General features: G+C 46.4%; 1 protein-coding gene across 1 annotated transcript in view; it reads right to left on the minus strand.

Moving 5' to 3' along the window:
- Positions 1-1,514: 1,514 nt before the first annotated feature.
- C2PH19orf33 (chromosome 2p C19orf33 homolog) overlaps positions 1,515-22,590 on the minus strand; it is a 37,450-nt gene continuing 16,374 nt past the window's right edge. Inside the window, exons 2-4 of the mRNA XM_069644529.1 lie at positions 16,947-17,110; positions 11,578-11,646; positions 1,515-1,839 (exon numbers count right to left, since the gene is read on the minus strand). Of these exons, the coding sequence (XP_069500630.1) occupies positions 1,705-1,839; positions 11,578-11,646; positions 16,947-17,110 (368 nt within the window). The 3' untranslated portion in view covers positions 1,515-1,704. The remainder of the gene's footprint in view (positions 1,840-11,577; positions 11,647-16,946; positions 17,111-22,590) is intronic.

Below are 22,590 nucleotides of genomic sequence, written 5' to 3' on the forward strand. Positions count from 1 at the left end.
TGTTCTTTCTGGGTTGGCCACATTTCTTCCTGTTGCCTGGTGTTAAGGTTCCAGTGGGACAGAGCTTCTAAAGTCCCAGTGGTTGTGAAAGTAGAGATTGGGGTTTGGAACCTCGGTTACAATGGTGCTGGATAAGGCAGTTGCCAAGTGCTATAGTACTCTCCAATAACTGCTGGACACAGTTGGAAGATTGTGCTTGGTCAATTTGGTCAGGTCACACCGGTTGCCCAAGTTGGGTAGACAAGATTGTGTATACTTGCATATACACCATGTGCCATTCACATATCAAGAAATGCCAACACGTGTTTCGACCTGGGGTCTTTTTCAAGGCTGTGCATTTGTGTAATAGTGACAGTGTGTGCAAGTACACATTTTTTTTTCCTTGTGACGAAAGCCATGCAAGTGTGAGAGCAGCGGATCACACCACTGCCCCCCCACTTCAAAGACAATGCATGAAAGGTACAGAAATGAACCTCCCATGCATTGCGCCCTTCCCTGCCCATAGTGCAAACAGGCCTGGGGCAGGTCTTTGCTTTTTGCACATTTCAAGAAGTATCCCACTTGTGAATTTGGAACGCGTTCAAATGTGTAAAAACATTCCCTTATTCGTGTAAATGTGCAAAGGGAGCAGAAAAGGGCCCCTGAATGTGGACATCTAAGTCACCCTCTTAGAACTTTTTCTTGTCACTAGCGCAACTCATCACTTGTGCCAAAAGAAAGGTGCAAGAATCTAGCCCATTGTGTGTATAAGCATGCTGTCTCAGCGGGGGATCCAAATGGATAGCATAGGATCAAGTGTGCAGTAGTCGACAGAGCCATGTAGTAGAAACAAGGCATCAGAGATGGGCAGGTCCTCATCCCAAACTGCCTCGGGGGCTGCCTCCATGATCACCTGGCTCGCTCTAAATCCTGACTACCCTTAGGGGGGTAGTTGGAGATTCTTAAGACGATGGCGGCGCTATAAGGCTACTGCCCACTCCAGTGTTTAGCCAGCAGTGGAGCACAGACAAGGGACTACATTTTTCAGGACGCACGGCCCGCCTAGGTTTGTTTCCTTCAGGAGGGGTTTCATCAGTACAACTTTGAATGGTATTGGAAGCGCTCCCTATTGATCATGATGCATTAGAAATGTCCTCGGTGCAGGCTGCCGGGGTACACGCCCTCTGCACAGAGACACCATTTCTGAACAGGCCCCTCAGGAGAGTGGGCTAGCTTGACAGGCGGCTAGAGAGAAACACATTATTCAGGGATCATTTGAAAGGAGGTGGTGACGGGGGGGGGGGGGGCGGAGGGGGCGAGGACACCTGGGCAATTCCAGCAACTCGTGAGTGATTCATTTGGGTCTGAAACTGACTTAGAAGTCGATGAAATGATTTCCATTATTTCACTCACTCACTCATGATCCATTCACCAAACCACATATTTCTTTCAGAAATGTATGAAACTAAATGTTTGCTTTTCCAACTGCAAAGGGTCTTATTGTTGCTCTCTAAAACACACACTCATCCTAAAAGAACTGGATAACGAATTCATTTATTTAAGTCATAGACCGGGTCACATAGTAAACAGATTCGCTTCAATGCATTTGAAAACAGAATGAGCAGAGCGATTACAATATTTCTAGTTGCCGATAGGCCTTTTGGTTGCTACTGTATAATATGCTGTAGCATAGAAAAGAAGCTTGCATTCTGGGATATGTAGTTTCTATTTCTTCTCGTGTTTATCTTTATCCTTCTTGTCCTTTTTCTCTTTCTTCTCTTTCCCGTCTTTGGGCTTCTTCTCTTTGTTCAGCTTCTTTTCTTTCTTTTTCTTGTGCTCGTGCCCTTCACCGTGGTGCTCCTGTTGAAGAGAAAATGCATTTTCATTGCCTGGCATTAGAGCATTGCATCAACACACATGTCCATGCCAGCTACTGTTTACACAGAAAAATGTGGCTGTTCACCCTCCACACCGACCAGTGGATTTTCTAAATACTGCAGGGAAAAGAGAATTCGGGGAGTATGTTATGCAGCCTCTAACTGAAATGTATATTGTAAAATACCCTGCAGGCTTCGTCCTGCTTACGTGAAACTATAAAAAGACCACCGTCCTGTCATGGAGCGAGCAGACAGAGCCCTGGCATGAAAGATGCGCGTTTAGGAAGAGATGTCCCAGCATAGGTGCAGAACTAGATATAGACGCTCGGAAGGATTGGTTATTTTGCCCATATTGAAAAACAGGTTTTAGCAGGCGCCAGGATCGAGGAACTCCCACAGGCTTGGTCGAGTGCCAAATCTCAGGTATAAGCGATGGCCCAGTGATGTGTTTGTATCCAGGTGTTTCTACCAACAGCCAGCTGTAATGGCTGGCCATGGAAACAAGGGGGGTGGCGTCCTGCCACATACATTTTAACTCTTTACATACACATTTTTTGTAAAGGTTTAACCATTTTACATGCGTAGTATACGAAAAACGGTATATTCAGCTCACTTTCATTTAAGGTAGGGGAGCGAAAACACTGGTTATTATTTTAAAGCGAGTGTCTACAAGTGCAGACTCAGTTTCACACTTTGTTAATATTCCCCTGTATTGAGAGATCTTTTGCGGGGAACCAACAAGTTCTGCATTTCACGTGTATTCATATTGTATAGGTTATAGAAAAAAAGCACACATATTCAAGACATAAACAAGTGAACAGTGAAGTAAAAATATATACACACACGTGTAGGTCAATTACAGGGCAGTGAAAGCAGCTGTGTGTCGCCTTGACAAACAAAACATTTCTTTGCGTTAGATATATCCGAAGGCAACCAACAAACAGTCCAGTAACAATCGGGTTCAAGCTGTAATGATCGAGTTCAAGAATAGTCACTAGTACGTCCTTCTTTATATTTTTAAGGCGTACTGAGTGTTCAGGGTTGACAAATTGGGGAGTGAGGTAGTTGTTGGTCACGGGGTGCTAAAAGGAGAGGGCACTGATCCCAGTAATTCTGGTAATCCCGGCACACTGGCCGGCTTCCCGTACCGGCACTGAAGCCACTACCTTGCCTCCCAGGGGCCATACAGGTGAAGTAAACGCATTGGTGGTGGGGACCAGACACTGGCTGGCAACCAAGGGAGCCTGCTGGCAAACGTGGGCATGCTCCTGCAGCTCGGGTTTGGAGCTGAGCCCAATCCCTTTGCACCTTCACTTCACTGTCCAAACGTCATTAACTCGCCCATTAGAACCCTTGTAGTTGTGACTGCAGGTAAAAGGGTGGGAATTTGTAATCATAATATCACATTTGTAGTCAGTGCTTCATGCTCGACCCCTCACGCTTCTATGAGCTTTAATTTCCATAACTTAATAGCACTCCATTTATTGGTTGGAGGAGGATTAAGGCTGCGTGGGCTCTGGAAAAACTCGAAACAGAGGGTGATGCCAATGGTGGCAATGATACAGACTGGGTAGTTGGCATTTCTGTCCTCTTAGGTGAGCCCAAATGAGAAAAGCCAACAGGTTTTTGTATGTGGCACATGATTGATAAGCCATCAAAAATAGCTTTCTGATTTTCTAGGATACTGTCAGATCACAGTCAGCCAGTGGGTCCAAACCCATCTGCCCCATTACTCTTTTTCCCCTATTTCAATGATCTGTTGGTCATTTGGAGATATAGGTGAAGGAGATATGCGCCAGAGGTCACGTACTAGGTACATGGATATAGTTCTGGTTGTATTGAGCAGATCAGTGTGATTAATCTACTCACTGTAAAAGTGTGACTACTTTCTATACGTCCCGTCAATCTAAAAAGCACATTCACAAAGCCAACCCTTTCTACTTTTGTGTAGGCATGCGATAGTCATTTTCCGGGCACTCACATTATGATACTGCCTTGCCAAAAGATGCCCCCAGCTGGAAAATGGTGTGAGTACCTGGGCATATGATGGCATTGCCTGGAAAATTGCAATGTAATACCCATACACGAGACAAAACTGTTGGATTTCGCCAATGCTTGTTTTTAAAAAGGACATAATTGCAAGGGACAGATTTAAATCAAGTGGCTGAAGGCACACTTTAAGACATTGTCATTAAAATAGTAGTATGTTCACAGATGCAATTAGAACATTAGTTCTCAGAACACTGCTTAGACATAGCACGGGTAGGGTAAGGTATGACGTCACGGCTCGATACAGCTAGCTGAAACAGATCACAGGAGCATGTGTTTTGGGCAGGCAGTGGGCGGGAATGGCCGCAGCCATGAACATGTCCATGGGCAGTCAACGGGTGGGTTAATAACCAAACAATGCCTGCACGCTCTGTGTCCCCTCTTACATGTCTGCACCCTCCTGGCTGAACTTCAATGCAATCGTTGAGTGTCACCTAATAGCCCAAACTAAAAATGATCTGTAACCACAGACAGCCCCCCTCCCCCCCCTAGAACTCTTCACCTCCCATTCCTGCCTCCCTGCATGCCCCTTAAATATATAACACAGTGGTCATTCTCAATCTCCACTCAACTAGTCTAGCTCTTGCACCTTAAAATCCAATGGGACCCATTATTGCCTCACTTAAGCCAATAGCATCATTCACAACCTCTTGTCCTATACCACAAAAAGACACACCACACTTGTCCCACTGGGAGGCATGCGCTTCATTATAAGAATCTGCCCCACCTTCACTGTTCCAAGCAGATTCAGATGCATTTTCCTAAACGTATTCTCTGCCACACTCCACTGCCCCTTCCTACATGGAATGCCTCCCTGGGGACAGCTGTGAAGAGTTCCTGGGAAATCGCTGCCTTCTGCTTTATGCCTCCCTAGTTCAGTTCTTAACTCTTGGTGCTCCGAAGCCTCTTACAAGTGGTGTGTCCCACCTAGGAAATCACTCAGAAACATCAACAAAGGACCCTGTTTCTAGCCACCACCTGGACGACTCCTTGTTGAAGCCTGTTTTACACTAGCTAGCAAACCCGCCATCTGAATTGCATTTAGACGTTGTTTGGATAGTCAGAAGAGCTGCCGTATGAAACTCTATATAATCACATGTGGCTGATTGGGCAATGCCAAGATCGGGTGCCTTGCATTAGAAAATACGATGCTAGGACAGATGCATTGGCCAGGTGTCGTAATTAGGCTTTGGGGTAGCAAGAAAGGATGCCACTGACATATAATCATAATAGGTGAACATGTTGCACGATAAAAATAGACCTATTGGGGGCTTCTTCTGGGGAAAGGAGGTATTTCTACAAGCAGTCTTAAACCCTAATAAACAGTGAAGATGGACTTGATGGGGAGCAGGGCAGGGAGTTCCAGTGGTGTGGAGTAAGGGAGTTAAAGCAAGTGCTAGCACAGGGTGGACAGGGAATAGCGAGGTTGAGTCGGGCTCGAGACCCGAGAGCAGAGGGGGCTATAGCCTCGGATAGAAGCTCAGGGGCTACAGCCAAAAGGCTAGATAGAGTCCCAACAGTCCCGACATTAGCGTATCCCCAGATCTTTTCCCGACCTAGCAACACCCACGCCTGAGGGGGCGAGTAGCGGGTTAAGGTGTTAGCTAGACTATGCAACGCAGAGGAAGGAGGTGTTAGGCTGCTCCTTTGTGTAGTAACAGAGAATGGCACAGCAGGTGAAGCTGAGTAGAGAGAAGCAGTGGGAACACAGACAGGAGCCACGTGTTCTGGCCCGGCAGCATCAGCGCTGAAGTATACAGCGGTACAGATACATAAAGTGCTTTTGAGAACAGAACAGAACAGAACAGAACAGAGCAGAACAGAACAGATATATAACAGGGTAGGACACAGAGGGACAAAGAGGAGGGGTAAAGCGGTAGATGGTGGCGGGGAGGAAAGGGGCGGATTGCGTCTCGCAAGTCAGTCGTTGAGGGGGCTATGTGATGGCCAGGGTGTAGAAGAGGAGAAGCTGGGTCTTGGATTCTTTTCTGAATTGTAGGAGCGGAGGGGGGGGGGGCGATTCTGATGCTGACGCAGAGGAGGTTCCATTGTCTTGGGGCATCTTCTTTGTCTCTTGGAGCCGTGAGTTTATATTTTGCCATCACATACCATCGGTGACTCCCTGACAGACACCATTCATAGCCGCCTCAATGGTGTCCTGCCTTGAGAGCTGTGCACCATTGCAATTTTGGTGTATTGGGGGGGGGGGCTGAACACTCAGATGATATGGGCACACCTGTGGAATGTGGACATCTGCTGAGTTGCTCCTCCACCCCCTTTTCTTAAAAACTGATTTTGGAGAGATGTGGCTTCTGCTTAATGACTAACAATTCTTACTTTGGGTCTCCACTCTACTGTTGGGACCTGCTGGCTGAGAGGTCCACTGGACGCAGCAGTCTTTCTACCTTTGGGTGAACATTGCCCTTTTACAAAATAAAACCAGACCAAACTTAAAACGAGGATAGTGAGGAGCTAGCCCTTGCATGGAGACATAGATAAGAAGAAAGAGGGAGCGATTGTGCATAGACTGCCACCCCACACAGACGCAGTGCAGAGAGGCGGGCGAGGAGCAAGGGAGTTTAAAGAGGTGGCAAAGTGTAAAGAGAGAGTCGCAGGAGGAACCTGATCAAGCCGCCCAGCCTGCTGAGGAAAAGGTGGCGAGGGTTAGTTGAGGGAGAGGTGAGACCGGGGCAGACTTTACAGATGTTCCGGAGGTTTAATCCGACTGCCTCACTGTTGGTGACAAGGAACAGGTGTAACGGGTTGATGCTCAGATTGTATATTTTTGATACTTTGATTTCAATTCCACACATTGTTACCAGTACCAATTGTTGACTTCTGGACCCCAAACATTTTCTTTCATAAGGTGCCATCTGCTCGTATTATTCCACGTCAATAAGCCATCCTTATGAATGCAGTTGGTGGCAGAGCTAGGCAGCAGACGGGTTGCTAGTAGGTCAGGAGATTGTCGGAGATATAAGAGTCTAATTAAAATACATGTATCTGAAATTCTCCAGTAATGATGACTAGTGCAACTATAACTACACTCTGCCCCCAACCCCCAGGATGTAGTGCTCATGACTCCTGGGACTTGCCGGTACGGAAGTGTGCATTGCGCAGGCTGGAGCGAAAGCCCTTTGCTAGGCTTCGTGAATCCTGATCATACTGATCTCTTTGATGATGTCAGTGATTAAGTCATTATTTGGTGTCACCAGTATAGTCTCCGACCATGACATTTGTGATACCACTGGTGATGCTGTGTCACAACCTGAGCAGTGCACAGCGGGGACAGATCATGTTTGCTTTGCTAAAACAACTGCTAAATGTACTTGCATTTGAGGTTTTGCATTGTAAACATCATTTCCTCCAAGTTATATTTTATACGGTTTTCTTGTACATACTTTGTTATATTACCATACCAGGGAACCATAGCTCCCATCTTTTTGAATGATCTACTTTAGCCATGCAAGCACACTGTGGCCGGGCTCTGTGGATACTCTGCCGGGGCACGCCCAGTGTAAATCTTCTTGAGTGTCAACATGATCGAAGGTTAAACAGAGTGGATCCAGGCAGGAAAGAGAAGGAACTCTTCACAAATGACAAGATAAAATATTGACAGACAATACTTGAGGACACGTGGAGTAGGTGTGTAAATGTGATTAAGCTTCTTGTGATAGCTTAAAAGATGAAATTACCAGTGTATCTGCTCTTTTCTTACCTTTCTTCTAAAGCTAGTGTTTTTACGATCCCATACAACCTTCTACGGAGTTGTGCGCACAATTGGTGATCTTCACTAACCAGGTCCAGTTAATCTACACGGTTGAGGAAAGTAAAACTCTCGCGGTGACTAAACCACTGGACTTCGCCATTGTGGTAGGTACAAACCCCGGTAATTCTGTGAATTTGAAAATGGACGTTTGCAATTCTGTTATCATTTGTCCCCTTTTTATGACCCTTCGCCCCACCACCAGCATCAATAACTGGCCTTTCCCTACGCACATACTCGCTATGAACGCAGGGTGCCCAGAAATGGCATTGCCTCTGCTTCCCGTTTTTGCTATGTACAGCACTTCTGGTCAAAGCACCCACCCCATCATTCAAATATATACAAAATACAATACCACCCCATTACAAACCAATCCACCACCAATTCCTGACTGCCCTTAACTAGTCTCCCCCCCCGCCCCCCAACAGCCTTAGACCTAACATCTCTCTCTCTCTCCTGGTGATTTGTCACCTGCTACTGGAACTTACAGCTGGATATGTAACCCTTCAGGTGCCTTTAGGGTGTATGCATCCTTCACGAGGGGATTGGTTGGGGCCTCCTCAAGCCCATTTAGCCGCTATCAATATCTTGGCCCTTTTCAATAGACCCTGTTCTAGCATTTCTCACCTGTACATATAACCTTCCCCCCGAGTTGACCCATGCCTTAAAATATGCCACAGGCGGGTCATCTTCTGCTGCAGTGGCCGGTCATACCTTTTCCAACATGCATTGACATTTCCCGCAAGCATGTAAGGTATCATCCTACCAGCAAATTGCCGGTGGGTACAGCCATCTTCACACAAAGCCTATGCAGGCCCAAAGGTGAGGCGGAGAGGGGGCGTCCTTTCCCGACATAGCCACTATTTCCCTCGATACATCACATGCTTAATATGTCTATTACCCCTTAAGTAAACAAGGACTCTCCCTGGAATATTGCTGCCCCTGCTGAGGAAACAAATAGCCATCATGCCAAGGGGGACTGCCCTTCTTCCCACACAGGTACTACAAAACACGCCATGCAGTTCAATCTCCCCGGCTGATGCGCTGACGCTGAACAGAATCCATCAACAGTGACTCCAAGCGTATTCACTGGGGAAGACCTGTTTCAGTCAACTGCTGCTGACAATCCATTGCCATTGGAGTACTCCACCCTGAGAATAGCTATGGCTGCCATGTGATGATGGTCACCATGAGCCAGCCCACCCACACTTATGATGGCAGAAGTCTCAGAATGCACATTGCTAGTGGTAAGAGACGAATGGTGGGACTGGTTAACAGTGATCCATCTGGCATGGGCCAGTGGGCCTCAATGGATAAATTACTCCTTTTACCTTTTACCACTGCGACATGCCACATGCCGGGTGACTAGTGGACTCCTTCTTGCTTTTCCACTCTTGGGATTTCCTTTTACGAACCATTTGAATAAGGCGCTTAAATGCAATTTCTTCTGGGGACATTAACCAATTAGTACAACTCCCAGAATGCATTACTTTGTCAAGTGAAACCTCGGCCTAAAAAAGTGGAGTTTCAATGACCTTCGGTCGCCCTTGTCACAGGGTTCCAACAGCAGGTTTTTTTGCGGACATTTTTGCTGCTGATTTTTGGCTGAAAAACTCATCGACTTTTTTATTTGGGGGGGGTCCCCCAAAACCCCCTTCCCAGTTATTTACTACCTATTCCCGCCCTCCCCCATATTTTTCAATGATTTTTTCCAGCCAGAAATCGGCAGCAAAAAAAAAAACCTGGCATTGAATGAACATCGTACTGCGGCATGGCATCGTTCCTGTGGAAAGCCACCTGCACCACTCCGTCCTCTCTCAAAGTGCCTGCCCTTTGGCCCGCCTTACTGCCAGCACATGAAAAGGCTTCTGAACTCTACAGCCAAGGAGTGACAGTCAGAGATATGACTAGTAGCAACACCCTTTGGCCTGGAGCCAGAAAGGTGTGGAAAATCCTGCACCACACCTGGATAACCGGCTGCAACCTGTTTAGGACCTTTCCGCGCATGGATTCACTTGGCAGCTGAGGGGAGATGGCTTCAGCATGGTGCAGCTATAATTAATTTAAAAGAATGTCATTCACTTGACCACAGCCCAAAAAAAGAACAGTCGTCCCAACTATTCTTTGTAACACAGCAAGTCTATCCTTCTATCCTATTAAAAATGGCTGCGGTCATTAAAAAGCTTAATTTATGGTGCCCTATTAAATTGAAATGACAACTTAAACTTGTTCTCAAATATAATGATGCCACTGCAAAGAGAAAATGCCCATCTGGTCAGGTTATCAACTTGGCACACCTGGCAGCTTCTCGGCCTTTCTCGGCTTTGGAATTTCCACGATCCACGTTGGATTTACGTCTACGCTGCGTACATCCCATGCCAACCAGCTTTTTATAGATATAATTGAGTCACTGCCTTTATTTTCAAATGGACCGAGTTCAATCTCTCCAAACCAATAAGAGTTAGTCACGATCTTCTCCCCCAAATGAGCCCGCATGATAGCATATTCCATTGGTTGGGAGGGTGAGAAAGAAACCCCACGCCTCAACTAATGTTCGAACCGCAACCTTAGTCAATGCTTCTTCCAAATGGACTGAGAAAAAAATAAATGTTTTCAAGAGCTTCTGGCTGCTCATAATCAAATTGACTCAGCAGTGCCGTCCCACTGCTATTTGAGACAATTTCCCTGAGCCACCCAAATAGCAGCCAAACATGATGGTGTGTAAAAAGACTTGCCGGAAGCCACGCAGTGGAATGATGCATTATAGTGTATTCACGCCATTGGTGTAATCATGGCTGGCATTTAAGGATTATCTGTCGAACACATGTCAATATGTATGTTAGATCCTACAATGAACTTGTGTGCGAGCAGTGGGAGCCATTTTAGAATTAATGTTTGCAACTCAGCGGCAGCAAGAGACACAGACTGATAACTGGAAGCTTGACATTGTGCGTCTGAGGCTACACCGGCTCTGAAATTAAAACCAGGGCCACGTTGCGTCATCCCACCGCTGGACAGCAGACCATATCATTACAAATAAAATATCTATGTTGGTACATCTCTCTCACACACCTCTATAGAGGCAGCGAGAGAGAGAGACCTACCTAGAAATGCTCATTTCAGTAAATACCATCCACTGGGTAATTTAATTTCAAACCCAATGCGGCCTCAGCTGAAGAATGAGAAAGGTCCAGTCATCAACCGATGTTCCTCTGAAAAAGTTGGTGCCGGTATCGTAACGAGTCCGCCAATGTTCAATGGGGAATTACCACCCCATTCCAAGGCTGGCGGGGCGGTAATTCCCCATGGAACCTTGGTCCTTCCCTATTCCCATTTTTGCACCATTGGGCTCAATGGGACTGGGGAAGGCGCTAAGTACGGTACCGCAAATTGCGGTACTGTACTTAGCACCAAGGTCCCTTTGCGGGTCCCTACTTTAACGGCTGGTCTAGACCAGCCGTTCAGGTCGGGTCCCGCAAAGGGACCTCGTAGTAAGGTGCTAATGGGTTAACAGCACCGCAGCCTTTTACGGCACCGTTAACCCATTAGCGCCAGGGTCGTAATGAGGCCCATAGTCTGTTCTTCCCATATAGTGCTTTCATATTGATTGCCTTATACATTACTTATACCAGGGCATTAAAGGAACAAAGGTTGCATGACTTGAAAAGTTGACATCAGGCTGAGACCTCTACACTGCTCAATAATGTGATTTGGAAAGAAAGAAAGAAAAAGAAGGAGAAAGAAAGAGAAAAAGAAAGAAAGAAAGAAAAAGAAGGAAAAAGAAAGAAGGAAACAAAGAAAGAAGCTCTGAATCCGACAAATCTGTTTTTCTAGTCCCTCCATGAGTTCCGTGGAAGGGGGGGGGGCATTGCATCGTCAGGAAGCTATTGGTAATGCAGCGCTTACCTTTCCTTCACCTTCACTGCAACTGGAGCTGCTGCTGCTGCTGGAGTCACTGGAATGCCCGCCCCCTTCCTGCAACAAGAAAGAAGGTAGAGTGCTGTGAAACCACTGGGTCTGTCTGCGCAGACGGGCACAGATCTGCTGGCCCGCTACACAACCCTGGCAGTTACATGAGCCACACAATGGCCCGATCCGAGGTAGCAAGGCCAGCTGAGAAGAATCGGGATATTGGCTGGAATCAATAAGTAGCACGAGACTAGCACCAAACCTCAGCCAACAGATGCAGATTGGTCAACCCATGGCCAGTCTACCCTCATAAGTAATACAAAGCTAGAATGAACAGCGCAAGCTTAAGGTTTGATGGAGCGGTCCGACCCCACTGGGGCCCTGCATGTGATCCAACTTCAGAAATAAAGAATCTGGCTCTTTCTGAAGTATGAACGCATGCACTCTGACTTCAGAAAGCAACGGCTAGTTGCATCTTGGCGCTTCGGGGCGCCGTGCTGCAACTAGAGCGCTACTTTCTGTACGGCCTCACTGCGCATGATGGTAAATTCCTGATTTCCTGTCTGCTTTGTGGATGCTGGAGCGCGGGAGGCCTTCCAGACGAAGAAGGGTTTGGGTCTGGTCGAAACACGGGAGCAGGTAAAAAAAGAAATATTTTTGGTGTGTCGAGGCGCATATGAATTTGTGCTGCATGTTTATTATATATGTATGCGTGTATGCAAGGATGTGTGGTATGCAGTATGTCGTGTGTGTGAGAGACTGTGAATGAGCAAGTGTAGTATGGTGTACGGGTGCACGAAGTGAATGGTTTGAGTAAATGAGGGAGTGAATGTTGTGTATGCATGTGTGTGTGTTTGTGCTGGGCCAGCCCTGAAACAGCTGATTTTGGCTGGTGAGAGGTTAAGGGCGGGGTGCCATAATGTCACTGCCATTTGTTAATGGGCATCCATGATAAGAGCAAACCTTTCTTACTGTGGCATGACTTTTTCCTCTGCATCTATGATAAACCAAGCATGGTATGTGTTATTACATGGCTATACTGGCATTTTAATGGGGCCAATCCAGCTGTTTTTGTTGTTTTACTGTGGCATGGCATTTTATTATGGGCCTACTGCGAGCGTGTGGGCAAGAACGGTGGGGAGGCAAACCCAAAAATCTCGCACATGGGGCTGGGGGATCTGGGGCCGGCTCTGACAATAAACTTGCGTAAAATTCGGCAGCAAAGGGCCATTGTAGAAGGGGACTCATTCATGTCGGCCTCCACTCGGCTTTATTGGAATGAACCCTGCACATTGTACAAACAAACCACAACCATAGCCACACTCTTCCGCAACCATGCCATAAGCTGCTTCAGTGATGTCCTTGGATATTGCCTTGCTATCATGCCTCAAACTCGCACCCATATTCTTCCCACGACATATATCCCTCTTCTGCCTTCCACCCTTCTTTTCTCACCGACTCAACTCTAAACTCTCCTGCCACCTTACACACACGTGGCAAGATCATGCCTGTCAGATACCACGTCAACATTACTGGAGCTATGACAGAGCTAACCTCTGTAGCTCTACTACACCCTGGCGGCTGCCACAAAGCTAAGCAGCTTCTTTGATCCAAAGTGCTGTATCCCTTCAGATCCTGGGCATCTCCGCTCCAGATAAAACACAGGCCCAGTTCTCACTGCCAAATCCATGGAACCAAAGCCACGCACAAGATTCCAGTACTTTCGGCTAACACCTATCAACGCCTCAGATTGTGCATCTGCCTCACCCTCTATCCCACTAACAGCCCCCACCTCTCTCTTTTTTGCATAGGGCCGTGCCCAGAGAGGCCACTAAAATGGCAGAATGATGCCATACAAGACCACTTTACATGAAATGACATTACATATAGTCTGAGGTGTCCCCACTGCTTAGACTCTTAACTTCATTTGTGATATGTGTGTTGCAAGATGTCTATGTGTGCCATCTCTTGATCTTCTCCCCATTGTGTTCCAAAATTTTAAATAACCACCTGAAAGGCCCGGTAATATTTTGAACATTACAACATTTATGTTTCACAATTTCCCTCAAATAATCCCAATAAAATTGGCAACACGTTAAGACTAGTCGTTGTCTTCTCTATACAAAAGAAAAGAGACACTTTCATCCGTGGTTATGCGATGGAAATGCGGTATTGCTCAGAACTCGAGTGGCTGAAGGCTCACTTGTTTAAGAAGTTTACTCATAGCTGAAATGATCCTGTTAACTTTCAGACAGAAACTTTTCCTGGCGGAAATGGCAGCTTTAAATCACCTTATTATGAGAAGAATTTAGAGAACATTTGGAATATGTAACTAGTGTATATGCCTCCCTCCACAAATACCAGAGAGTGTTCCAAGCCCATTCATACTTTCTATGACAATAGCTTATTTTCCATACAGGTGACGAACACCTCCTCTACAAAAGACAATAGCTAAATGCCTGCAGCGAATTTCATACACCCCAGTGCAAGCCTGTTACCCAATTTACGTGGGATTACCAATAATTCCTGACGTGCGTGCCCTAAGTACTAGTGGAGGAATCATACTGTCAATCATCCTAAATGCAGTTAGATCTGTGCGCCAGTGGCAAAGCCGGTTGATCCGTTTGATGGCGTGCCGTGGGTAATTGCCAATTTAAAGAGTAATGTTAGACAGTGTTGCTTGACAGCAAGCAGTTACTAGGAGGAAGGGTTGGACATGGGCAGCAAATGAGTAGCAGGTAGGTAGAAATCTATCTAATTACGTGTAAGCAAGGTTCAAAGATGAAGGTCCCTCCTGGGATTGGTGATGCAAGCAAGAACGCCATTAAAGCATCACACACCACAAGAGCTGAGCACACAGCGAATGGCCTCCCCTGAGGACTGGGCGGAATGGCTCTGGAGCTTGCTGGGGTGAGGTCATAATGACTTGCCTACCTACTCGCCCAATCCTCTGCTTTATCTCTTTTCTAGAGCTCCACCCGCCACCCACCCAAGGAGCCCTTTTGTAACTAAGTCTCCCTCCTAGAGCACCCCCTCCGGACCCACACACATCTTAGTCTCTGGTGCCACGTGGAGAGTGTGGATCTTGGTGAGAAGGTTAATGGGCTGCCAATCTGTCATGACCAGCAACACAAGTGATATTTTGTCATCTGAAAGCGCTCTAAGCCAAGGTTCCCTGCATAGATCACTCTCCATGGCTGTGCCCCAGTCACTCAAGCATCACTCATCTGAGAATTTACCAAAAAAAATGCTTATGAAAGTAAGGAGGCATATCTATGCTTGTATGCACACGTATACAGCTGAAAGAAGGGTGAGTTGTTTGCTAACTGAACACATCCATGAACACCGGCTCCTTCACACTATTCTTTAGTCTTTCCTCGTTCTCCAAGTAAGTTAATTTGCTTGACCTAAAACTGCTGTTTTGCGCGTAACATTGCTCCCACGTATAGGCTATTGCTCCCACGTATAGGCTATTGCTCACACGCACCTATAGGCTATGAGGGAACGGGTACCCGGGCACTTGCACATTTTCAGAAGCAAAACAGTAGCCTGGTTACTCAAGCTTCCCGGCCAGAGCTGTTGCCGAGGAAGTTGTTACTTCCTCGCCTCTCGTGTTCTGTTCTAGTTGTCATGCGTGGGCCAGACCCTCCCTCATCAAGGTTCTCCCCTGCGGAACTCCACCTTGTGTGACGTAGAACAGACTATGTGGAGTTCAGACGAGCATTGAAGACCCCCATAGGGTTGTAGAAGGACTCTTCACTGCCCCATCAACCGCTCTCCTCCCCACGGAAACTTCCAGCAATCTTCCGTGGGCTTATCAACGGGGCCAATACTATATGAACAACCGCACAGAACATACAATTAAAACACGTCCCTTCTTTACCACTTTGAATATGTGTTAAACATAAATAATTAACTACAGGTATTGTATTAATATCACAAGGTGAATTTCGTTCACTGTAACCTTTCATTTACACATTTATTTTTTATGATGGCTCGAAACATGAGATTTTGGGGCCAATTATTGATTATGTGGCGTGATGGTCCTTCGGCGGAATTTGGAAAAGACCAAAGCATTGGTGGCAATCTGCATTTACTGCCATATGAGAAACAAAATTAATGCAGATTGTATTTTAGTGTTAGTGTTTAGGACTGCGAACTGGAACTTTCCTAATTTCCACGGGCCCAGGATTCTGGAAAACCATCTATATGTCTCATCTCTAAATGCAAGGCAGTCGAAGCTGTTGTGGGTGATTGGAAGGTATGGATAGTCATTCATGGCTATTCCTGGAGTAGAATAGACAAGGTCTAGAGTTTTTGGGGTGCGCCACTTTGCCTGCTGCAGTGTCCTGGTGCAACTCCGATCAACCCCACAGCCAGGACCCTTTGGGTACCTTTCCTCGCAGTGTGCCCTGACTCGCCCACGGTGCATGGAGAGGTGCAGGGCATGCCCTGAAACCACCGTTCTCACCTACCTCTTTTCATCGCCCATCAGACCCTCATGCTGGTGTGACCTCTGTTCCTCATACCTGCCGCACCGCCACATCCCACCCCCATGCCTCCAGGTGGCGGGAGAGGTGCGGTGTGGTGGGGCACAATTGCATCTTCCTATTGCAACTAAACCGGCCATCCGGAAAACTACTTGAGCAAGAGAGCCATAAAGGAATGATGCATTTTTAGGTTATAACAAGCCCCCCTTTCTCACTGCCAGTTTAAATGTATTATAAGCTTACATTGATACGGTAACCACCAATCAGAAACAGGCACTGCAGAACATAGAGGATAGCCGAAGTCTCCCTGAACAAGACTGCATCTTCTGATTGGCGAGGAGCCCTCCCTGATCTAGGATTTAAGTCACAGCTCAAGAACATGGAAATAGCGGATCCCATAGTACATTGAAATGCAAAGAAATGTAGTGGTTGACACAACATGCCTTTTGTTAAAGACTTACCACTTTACCTCCCCTCTCCCTAACCTTCTGTAATTCTCCGGCTCTACCAGAAATGTCATCAGGCCTAGTACAGTAGTCGCCTGTCTGTTTCCCATTTCCCAGCTATATCTGAAATGTCGTCAGGCAGAGTATGAGTTATTTTCAGATTCTTGTTGTTCATGGCCTGTAAGAATGTTTTGTATTTTCCCTTGGTCCCTCTCCCTTGTTGTGAAGCGTTTTGAAACACATTGTGTATAGGCGCTTCATAACTAAACCATCATATCATTTGCACGTGGATTTTGCTTTAAAATGATTACAAGTCAAGTAGAGACTCTCTCTGACTCTGGGAATCTGTGTCCATATGTCAGTGTGGACATAGCATCGCAAAGCACAGCAGAGCATAACGTTATCAGAGGCTCATTCCACTCTATATTACCTTGTGATGTTTTTTATGGTGATGCCCGTGTCCGTGCCCATGTTCATGCCCATGGGGTTTGTCTCCATGTTTGTCTCCATGCTTATGGTGGCAGCCATGCTTCAAGTCTCCCTTCTCATCCTTTTTGGCGGCACATTCAGCCTTCTTCTGGTCTGGGCCAACAGCTGCAGTGGAAAAAATGTGGTACACGCGTTACCTTTTACTTCTGACAATTAGATGGTGCTCTAGCGCCTCCTAGGCAACCTGCACTAGTGACAGAAGACAGCTAGGACAGAGATGGGATGTGAGGAGAGACACACAGCCTGTGTATGTTGTCTCGCTTCCATGGTCGACCCCGTGACCTCACTTCCATTTTGCTTACTGAGAATAATGGAATCTGGCCTCAGTATGCGAACTAGACCCATGAAACCTCTCATTAATGCACATACATTTTTATGCAAGATGGCCGCCATTCACCCCTTCTGAAACCGCTTTCCGCTGAGCGTAGCTGCATATAAAAAAAGGACTTCTAACATTGGCCTTCACCCCCGTTTACTTGGCTTTCATTTAGTAAAGTGCTTTACTGTACGATCTACGGCTATTTTTCTTTGTTCCTTTATTCGTGTGCACTGCACTTTGCCTCGATATGTTTTTTCAGGATTTTTTTTAAAATGAGGGCCGTCCCCACCTCTCTCCCCAAATCCCCCCTCTAGTCCACACCCCTTCTGCACCTCATACTTCCACCCCCTCTCCCCCCACACACACACACACACACACACCATATATATATTTTTTAAATCGATGAAAAACATAGCGGGGAAAAGTAGCTCAATGTCCAGACTATGATGTTGCTATCGAGGTCAGCACTCTCAAAGGTCTGCCAAACTCATCCCAAAGCTCAGGAGAAGACCGGAAGCAGACTTTATCCCATCCTGGCAGTGAATAATGTTTGCAATACACATTCTCCAAATATTAAAAACAATCCCTAATAAGTGCTCAAGCACAATAATATTAATAACCAGTTTGGAAAATTGGCTTCTTATAATTACTGGGTGTAATAAGTTTGAATGATCTTTTAAATACACACAGGAGATGAAAGGAAGGCGATGCGGGGGAGGGGCGAGTGGGGTAGGTGATAACTTCCTTGAAAAGTAATCCAATAACCAAAAGATTTTTTTAAAAAAAAAACAGGGTTTACTTCTAGATGCTTCATTTTTTGGATTTGGCTTAGGAGTTGCCAAACAATAATTTAAAATCAAATTTAAAATGGGAGCTTCATCATTGCCCCAGTCTGAGCTGAATGTCATTTTCACGAAATTCGATGAAGTGCAAAAGTGTGGATCAATGATGCTGTGGCTGGTGTGTGTTGTGCTCCCACGCTGCAGCGTAGTGGTTGGTACCTTTAATACCAACATGGATACCGTCATGCTGCCTTACCCGCTTATTTTCCCTTCTTCCTTCTTTCCCTTACATCCCTTGAGGGTCCATCCATTCCAAGCCCCTACCTTCCTTTCGCACTGCCCTCTCCCATTCAGGAACTACGTAATCCTGCTGGGTGCCGCTGTGGAAGAGGGTGACGACACAACTCGTCCCCCTCATTGATCTCAGTAGAACTACATTTCTTCCGCAATTCTACATGGTCTGATTGCCCTCTTTCGTTTTGCATCTTGAGATTCTACTTGACTTCTCTCTTCGTTTGATGCTGTTGAGGGTCCTTCTGGGCTTGTCCGAAGGTCTTCCCTTACTGGGTCCTTCAGTTGGCTGCTCTTGCGTCTCGTTGGCTCTCCCGGCTTCTGATCTCCTGAACTGACAGATTTGTTTGTGGACTGAATTGGCTGCATTCATGGTCCCTTTCTGACCTGTCATGCTGAAAGGCTCAGACAGATTTCTGGAATCCATCTTTTTCGCATGGCGTTGTTGAACTCTTATTTCTTTGACAATCTCAAATTCCTTGGCCGGTCCTCTTCTTAGTATCTCGTCCATTTCATGGGATAGGCTCTATGGAAATGTGTGTCACCATAGGTAGTGTTATCATTTGGGCTGCTGGTGTCATTCATGTGACTTGGTGTGCTTTCATTCAGTTGTGCCACTGCATGCTATACCGTGCTTGCTAGAGTCATATGCCTTCTATTTCAGCTTTCTGTGCTGTCTTTTATTGTGGCACGGAAACGTTCTGCCATCCCATTAGCCTGTGGATAAAAAGTGGTGATCTTCCAATAGCTGAATCCTAGAAGTATGCCTAACCTTCTAAATATGGGCTGTTAAATGTTGGCCTATAGTCGGATTTAACTACTGCTGGAATACACCATTCACTAAATATTTAGTCATGGGTTTGACCACAGTCTTGAAGTTAGTGGAGGAATTCGATAGCGACAGTGTTCCTCACATTTTCTGGGAGGTTTGTGATTTGTAGAGGTAGCACAGGGCTGTGTCTTGCTGTAAATGGCATGCATCACAGTGTTTAATCACTTCTTCTACTTTGTCCATGTGGGGGATCCATACCTGATTGAAAAGGAGTCACTTTGTTTTTACGATCCTTCGATGGTCTTCATGGGCAACATCAATGCATTTTCCTTAGGATGATGGCAAAACAAGGAGTTTCATGCATCACACTTATAACAAGCTCTTCGATACCGCCAATTCTGTGTGCAGGGCAGTGTAGCTTTCAATGCCTTTGATGTTCACTCCTGGTTGGATTGATGTTCTCAATTTGGGACTGTTCCATTTATTGTCTTTTGTGAGTGCTATGGCCATTTGTACTGTGGGATTATTTTGGGTGGATGGGCTACTGCTTCTTCCAACAGAGTGGGCAGTAGTGCGTTGACAGCCATGTAATTGAGATAGTCATCGCTTTCATTTGCAGTGATATTAGTGTGAGGTGGTAGGGGATAATGCAAGTTATAGTCGGCCGGGTCGAGGTCTTTCCCGGGTCTGTGGATTATATTGTAGTCCGGCTATAGCAATCTCACCCACTACCTTTCTATGCAGGTGGGCATCTTCGTTTTGGGTTTACAAACAGGCATAAGAGAGCTCAGTCACTAGGGTGACGTGTTTGCCGATCAGTAAGTGGTAAGAGTTTCCATGCCTATACTGCTGCTACCCTTTCCTTTTCTGGCTCAGAGTATGCCATTTCCATGTGAGATCATGTTCTAGTGTTATAGACAACAATTGTAGAGTGTACCATTGTCATATTGGCAAGAATGTCTACTAGACTGATGGGGCTAGTGTCCACAGGTAGCTCTGTGTGCCACGAGGGGTCAAAGTATGCTAAGTGTTGGGCGTTGGCCAGCAATTGTCTGATGCTGTTGAAGGCTGTTTGACATTGGGTTATCCAGTGGAAAGATAACTTTATTCTTCAAGAGGTGGTGTAGTGGATCACTCATTGTGGCATAGTTGGGGATGTAGTGGGCACAGTGTCCTCCCATGCATAGAAAGGATCGGGTCTCAGCAGGTTTCTTCACTTGTCGTGGAGGATGCAAGATTTGCATGGTGTTGACTTTCATGGGATCTGGATCCATCCCCCTTTCAGAAAGAAATGTGCCTGTGGAATCTCAAATGACACTAGTTGACCTTGCATTGGTGTTGAATCTGCGGCCAGCTGAGAGAAAGAAGTTGCAGGCGTTACTCAGTTATGTCCTGCTTCTCTTGTGTGCATCCAAAGGCAAGGATGCCGTTGCTGTAGTTGAGCACATGTTTCAGAATGCACTGTTTGGCCTATTGGAAGATTTCGGCAGCTGACGATATGCCGAAATTGAGCCACTTGTAGTCCGCGATGGGTTGAGAAACTCATTATGGGTCCGGCTGCAGAGTGCAGTTTCAGTTGGTGGCACCCCTGGTTGAGGTCTACTTTAGTCAACTTGACAGCATTGGTAAGGCTTAAGTTCATGTCCTCTATGTTGAGACATGGGAGTCTTTCCATTTCTGTGGCCACAATAGGGAACCACATGCCTACACATGATTTAATGCAGCCCCATCATTGGGGAAACCCAGGGTGTGGGCCTGGCTGCTTTCTCAATGATGTCTACCTAGAGGAGATGGTCAAGTTACTCAGATGTCTGTTGTAAACGGAATCTCACTCTTAATGTTCATTGATGTGGTGCCGTATGGGTGCTAATTCAATTTAACAAGGGTCTCAAAAAGGCATGGAAATCTGTCCGATAGTGTGTCTTTGGTTTATGACTTGGATGACCCTTGTGAGAGTTGTGCTTGGTTGTCTGCCGTCAAGCATCGGGTGAGCTCGATGAGACCTAGTTTTCATTGTGTTTTTGAGTCTCTAGCGTCTCTTGGCTCATGTATTATTTGTTGTGTGCTTCAATAGTGGTAACTTGGGAGTCAACTTGTTCATAAATTCTGGCGAGGTCAATAAACGCAGCAGGAGTTCAGGAGGTGTTTGCGGAAGTTTGAGGACGTAGAGCCTTCCATTACACATAGGCGAATAACCGCACCACCTGAAAAGTAGTTGATTGGCATAGAGCAACATTTTTTGTAAATTTGTCAATCACCTCATGGGTCATTTCATTGGTTGCATTGGTGAAGTAGCTGGCGCTTATAATCTCTAACGGTTTGAGTCATGAGCGGTGATCAATATGGCTGAGGCTCTAATATCTCCCAGGGCATTGATAAAGTCCTCAAAGTCTTCAACCAATTCGGTCTAGCAGGGACCACGGTCGGTGTGAGGAGCTACGTCGAATGGGGGGGGTTTGCGTGGAAAGGATGTGAGTGCATAGGAGCGTGGGTGCAGCAGGGGCATGTTCATCGTTGTCCTCTCTCAGGGTGTGGGAAGCTTGAGTAGCAGGAAGTGTTCTCAGCGGTATGTGGGGACTCAATTGTAGAGGAGTTGTGGGGTGCAGGCTCCAAACAGTGACAGCCCAACCCACCGTAGCAAATGTAGGCTAAATGAGCACGCAGATGTAGGCGCAGGAAGGCGGGCGTAGAATGTTGTCTCTCCTGCTGGTCACCAGGTTGTTGTGCCCCAAACATGCAGCATAGTGATGTCTTTAAGGATGGCAGTTTCCTGCTGGGTGTATCTGCTTTATTTAGTTTCCCTTCTTCCTTGTCCCGCCAGAACAGGGCAACCTCAGTCTTTACCCATCATCTCTCAGTGGCCATCCTTGCCATGTCCCTCCTTTTCTTTCCTCTTTCCCGTTCCCATTCAGGAACTAAGTAGTCCCACTAGGCACCATTAAGCAAGCCGAATGGTTGCACAAAAGTGAGTACGCTCCGCAAGTTCCTCCACTGAACACAAGCCTTCAAGTTCAAGACAAGATGTTTTTGTGTAGGGCATTGAAAGCCCTTGTTTAATGGTAGGTTTGCTGCTACAGTGATAGCTATTTTTCTGATTTCACTGTTTGGGAATGGCTGCCCTCAGTGTCACTTCTACTGATGCACCAGTGACGTGTGTGTGATTGTTTGGTTGCAACACAAGTTACTGCTTGGTCTGCCGGGTACATTTCTGGAATGGCGGGAAATGGCACTTAGTTGGGGAATAAATATCGGCCCACTGATATCACCCGCAGGGTAAAGGCATACAAACCATTGCCACAGTTTATGCATCCGATGCTGCTGACAGATGCTAATTGGTATTCCATAGCACTACTTTGTTCAAAATCACCACTGTGCTAGGATTACTGTTTTGGCGCACTTTTGCGGTTAGCGTAAGTGGCTC

Source organism: Ambystoma mexicanum, chromosome 2p (assembly GCF_040938575.1).
Source record: "Ambystoma mexicanum isolate Mex_15411 chromosome 2p, UKY_AmexF1_1, whole genome shotgun sequence".
NCBI classification, from domain to species: Eukaryota; Metazoa; Chordata; class Amphibia; order Caudata; family Ambystomatidae; genus Ambystoma; species Ambystoma mexicanum.